This window comes from Dioscorea cayenensis, chromosome 15 (assembly GCF_009730915.1).
Source record: "Dioscorea cayenensis subsp. rotundata cultivar TDr96_F1 chromosome 15, TDr96_F1_v2_PseudoChromosome.rev07_lg8_w22 25.fasta, whole genome shotgun sequence".
Taxonomy (NCBI): domain Eukaryota; kingdom Viridiplantae; phylum Streptophyta; class Magnoliopsida; order Dioscoreales; family Dioscoreaceae; genus Dioscorea; species Dioscorea cayenensis.
This window is the reverse complement of record NC_052485.1, coordinates 300494-305978: the sequence shown is the minus strand read 5'-3', so window position 1 is coordinate 305978 and position 5485 is coordinate 300494. Positions and strand designations below refer to the sequence as shown.

Sequence of the window (5485 nt, the reverse complement as noted above, 5' to 3'; positions counted from 1 at the left end):
TACACATTCTCCATTAGATCGTCTTCCTCTCTTCTCTCATAACTTATAAGTTGCCTCCACTAATTTTCATCGAACCGCCTCCCTCTTTTCTCTCATAACATATAGTAGTGGTGTTTTTTCCTCTCAAGTTTTTGTCACTTTATTGTCTCCACCGATCTCCATTAGACCCCCTCCCTCTTTTTCTCTCGTAATTTATAAATCATAGCTTTTGTGTTCTTAACCTGATTTTGTTTTGGATTTTGAGAATTTGATGCTTGTTATAGTAAACTTTTTGAACTTAAAAAATATTAGAAGTATGAATATTCAACGAATTTTAATTTGTAGAATGGATAGAGTAGGAATTTTATGCCTTAGGTTATTGGATTTCTTCTTTGAAAAAAAAAAATAGTTTTAGGGGAAAGGAGGGAGGCATTGGGGACTTCCTCCTCTTAGGTTTCTCAACATGTGCAGGAACAAGGAATCCCTGTCCAAGAAAAAAGAAGTGAGTGGGGAGGGGCTCCCCATTCTTGCCTTGCTCTGTGGTCATCCCTAGTGAGTTTACTTAATTGGTTAAATTTAAAAAAATAAAATTAAAAAATAGGAGGGGAAACGAGAACAGAGGATTTCCTCCTCTCCAATTTTTCAACAAGGGCCGGGACTCCTCGTGGGAGTGAGTGGGGAGAAACTCCCAGCCCCCATCTTGCTTTGTGCTTATCCCTAGTAAACTCATTTAGTTTATTAAATTAAAAAAATGTAATTTAAAATATGATTAAATTATAAAATAGTTTACTCATAATTTAAGTTTTGAAATGGGGGAATTTTTGAGGTATTAAGGCAAATTAGAGGCATCTTTTGGGCCTATTGAAGTTTGTGAGGCATTTAAAGATTATTTTATTTATTTAAATATGGTAATAAATCGGTGCCTATTTTTATATAATGTTAATTATTCGTTATTTTTATATTCATCGGGCCATGTTTTTGTCATGGATTGTGTTTGAAACCCGGCCCATAGCAAGACCTGTTCTATTAAATTCATGGAAGGGTTCAGTTTAATTTCTATTTATATTTTTTTATGTTGAATAAAAATTATAATTGTTTGTTTTACTATCGTGTCTCTTTAGAGTAATAAATGTAAAATTTAGTATTTTCAAATATAATTAATGTTAAAACTTAGTATCTCAACTTAAATCATAGCGTAATAACAATAAGTTAACATTTTAATTTTAATTTTAATTTTTATACTATGTGGATCAGTCTAATAATATTAATTTTATTTTCAAATATAATTATTCTGTAATAATATGTATTTAATTATTAGTATTTGAAAATAAAATAGGTATATGGTTTTGTTATTTTTTACTTAGATATTTATAATATTATAAATTATATAACTTTGCTAGGGGCCCGGGGGCAAGGAGAGTATTCCCCATTCTTGTTTATCTTTTGTTTCAAAAGAAATGTAATTATATATATACATTTGTGTTTTATTATATAAAAAATATGTAATGTTTTTAAAATTTTTTCTTCATAATAATAATAATTATTATAATAATAATAATAATAATTATTATTATTATTATTATTATTACTGCTACTATTAGCACCAGCAGCAACTAGTTCCATTACTTGTTTTTAAATTTAGAAAACAAACAATGCATGTAACCTTTTTTTCAAATGCATTCCTCATTTTTTTTTTCTTTTGAGAGTTTGAGCATTGCTTCGTATCATCGCTACCTTAATTCTGATTCAAGGTTTCTCTATTGCAATTTCAAATTTTAGGTAATTTTTATCTTCCATCTTTCAATTTTTCTTTGTAATATCTTTTTTGGCTTCTTAGTTTCTTGTTATTGATGTTTAGGGTATCCTCTTCTCCAATAACACCCATTGGTTTTTATTTTTTTAGAGAGTTTGAACATTGCTCCAGATCGTCACTGATTGCATTCCGATTCAAGACTGTGATTATATTTTAATTTTAATTTTAATAAATATAAAAAAACTTGAATGATTTTTTATAGAATTGGAACAATCAGAAGGATCACTTGTTATTTTCTTATAATAAAACATATTAACATAAAATATGATAACACACATTCAATGCTAAAGCCCTAGGGATGGGTTTAAGAGTTTGTTAGTATTTTCTATATTAAAGTTTCTATACTAAAGTTTAATGCACAAATAAACATAAGACATACAAGAAAAGCAATGAATGAAACTTTAGGTAATGGAAGTTGGTTACATAATAAGTGCTTGTAGTGGCATCACCACTAAAAGCACTATTTGTCCAGTCCAATCATGGCCACATGCAGCCACACACTTGATTAGCCAAAATTAATATCACTAATCCACTTTATTCCCATCTTGTCATGTTTATCATCTTATTTGCCACCTTTTTAATCTCTTAATCCTATGTATTAACTTTATCATCAGTCTTTTTCAATTTTTGTAAAGATATCACAAATTGTTTGATTTAACTGCAGCTTATGTTCAGATAAATAAAAAGTTATATATTTAAATAAACCACTTAAATAAAAACTAAATGAGCGCCAAATTAACATCATAATCTCCATTAATGAGCATTAAAGAAGCACGAGAAACACTGAAAAAAGAAGAGCTTTTAGTTGTGGTTCAATTTCTTATACTTGTAGAGATAACTGAGAAGAACTAATCAAGAACCATGCATGACATTGCCAATGATAATAAAGAGAGAAATAAGAGTCATAAGACAACCTATCAAATCAAACAATATAATTTTCAAAATTTCTATTAACGAACATAAAACAAGCAATTGAAACGACAAAAACAAATATCAGAAACAAAAAATATATATATAGTGATGTTTTCTCATATATATATATATAAATATAAAAAAACAGAGCAATTAATATCATGTTTTTCATCATCTAACATTAAACAAACCATTGGAAAAAAAAAGTAAGAAAACACAAAATAAAAACTAAAATAAAAGTTATTCTACTCTATAGTCTCCATTAGCAAACCAATCAAATATGAAGAGAAAAAAAAAGGTAAAAAAACTAAACAAAGAAAAAGAAGAAAATAATAGAAACAGAGAAACAGAGTAACTCTATTCCAAACTACAATTAATTTCATAGTGTTCATTAACAAACACAACTTAAAAAGAAAAGGAGAAAAAACAGAAAAAAAAATACATGAACTTTTCTAATGAAAATTCCAATGCATATCTACACATACAATTGAAAACAACCCAATCAAATATGAGAAAAAAAAAATAAATAAAAGAAAACCAAGAGCAGAGTAAAAGAAGAAGAAGAACAGAAACAGAAAAACAGAGTAACTCTACTCCAAACTACAATTAATTCCATTGTCTCCATTAACAAACACAGCTTAAAAAAAAAATAAAAAAAAGGAGGAAACAAGAAACCAAAACACAAGAACTTCTTAAAAACTTCCAATGGATATACACATACCATAGAAAACAAACTCAGTCTGAAGAGCAAGAGTTCTTATCCTTGAAAGGAGTGATGTTCATCCACAACATCAACAGAGGTGGTGCAAGAAAGAAGACGCTGAAATAAAGAACAAACCACAGTCTTCACCACAACAACACAATCCTTCTTCTTGTTCTTCATCTTCATCTTCTTCTCATTTCTCTTGTTGTTCATCATCTTCACCTTCACTTTGGCCAAACACTTTCTAGTTTTCTCATTAACAGTCTCTTTTTTAGAGAAGGTGTAGCTCCTTAGATACATCTGTCTGCATGAATAGCTATCAACCACTCTGGGACTCTCCGACCATCTTCTCCGGCCACCGTGGGAGGGTTTTCCGGTGACTGAACGGACGAACTCGAAGTCGGAGTCCGGCCATTTGTAGAGGTTGATGTAGCTAGCTCTCACCGGAGCTCTGGAATCAACACAGCTCACTGAGTTCTTGCACCCTGTACTCATTCTTTTCTTCTTTTCTTTCTCTGTTTTCCTTGCTTTATGGCTTTCTTTTTCTTTTCTTTTTTTATTATTGTTATTATTATTTTTTTATTTTAGTGAAAGTGCATGTATAAAGTGGGAAGTATGAATGAGAAGCTTTGGATTGAAGGAAAGTGAATGAGAAGAAGAGTCTTTGTTCCCTTTCTTTTTATTCAAGTGTGTGGGTGTCCCCACTTGAAGGAATCATGGTGCATGATTTGTATGGTTGTAGATTTATTTATTTATTTACCTTCATTAATTTTATTGTTATGTTTGAAACAAGCTCTGTTTGGATTTTGATTTGATTTATTTGTTTTGTTTTAAAAAAATGGAGATTTACCTCTTGGCGGACTTGGTCTTTTTAGTTAATTTTTTTTTCTATTTATTTTGTTTTCATCTTGTATATTTTGGGAGGTGCATCATCTCTGGTGATGGCCTCCTAACTTGTTAAATTTGATCTTTTTTTTTTTTTTGATGCCTGTTATTGATTTTTTTTATTTTATATTGAGTTTTATTAATAAATTTATGATTTATTCATTTTTTTTAAATGGAGATTTTGATTATTTGAAAAGTTGCATGAAGTTATCAAATTCTTAATTTAGAATTATAAATGGTTTTGCTTGATTTAATATATTTTTTAATAAATGTTATTATGAATGTTGAATAGTGAGATACATCACATAAATTGAAATAAATGAAGAAATAATTGAGGAAGAAATTATAAATCACATACAACTGTTTTACATCACCCCATTTATTGACTGAAGAACATTTGAAAGGTATGAGGATGACAATTTAGACCCGTTCTTCATAAATTTATATTATATACACAATATAAATTAAAATTAGTTAAAATCAAACAATTGATTATAAATACTAGTTGACTTATTTCTTTCAATAATTTTGTTAATTTTACTGCCTTCATTTTGATAGAATTTATTACCAAGAGTTGCAATTGTATAGTTTTAAATGTATTTGATAACTATTCATATTTTATTTAAATTACAACTGAAAAAATTAAGAGGATTCCCATGATTCCTTTTTCATCTCTGTTTATTTTTTTTTAAAATACAAATACATCACTTGATTAAATTCTTGACCTCAAAAATTAAATAACTCTCTTGTGTTTTAATTAATAATTACAGTTAATGTAAATTGCTATGCATATACTCCACAAAGATTTTCCCAAAACTAAAGTACATATAAGAAATGGCCATAATATATGTTGATAAATGATTTGGCGGCGGTTGTTCAACAAATTGAAACAGAAGTGAATTCCACAGAGGAATGGAATAATAATGAGAGCACATGATAACTCAGGACACTTACCAACCTTGGTCCATACTACAAGTTTAACAAAAGCTCATGGAAGGCAAATAACATATATATATATATATATATATATATACAAACACATGAATAAAGTTAACATCTTTATATACCAACAGCAAAAATTTATTAATAAAATAAGACATGACTAGTTCAATGGTAACTACCCATGGTTGTAAGTGGGAGGTCTTGAATTCGAACCTCTCAATTTACAATCCATATTTAGGGTCCCCTGTGAG

General features: G+C 28.8%; 1 protein-coding gene across 1 annotated transcript; it reads right to left on the bottom strand.

The window, feature by feature from the left end:
- Positions 1–3445: 3445 nt before the first annotated feature.
- Positions 3446–3965, bottom strand: LOC120277920. Its single transcript, XM_039284790.1, has one exon. It carries the CDS (start codon positions 3900–3902, stop codon positions 3462–3464), a length of 441 nt encoding a protein of 146 aa, XP_039140724.1. The 5' UTR covers positions 3903–3965; the 3' UTR covers positions 3446–3461.
- Positions 3966–5485: the final 1520 nt, after the last annotated feature.

Bases quoted from the DNA above. Each gene is read 5' to 3' on its own strand.
- LOC120277920 (XM_039284790.1), bottom strand. From the start codon at position 3,902: ATGAGTACAGGGTGCAAGAACTCAGTGAGCTGTGTTGATTCCAGAGCT.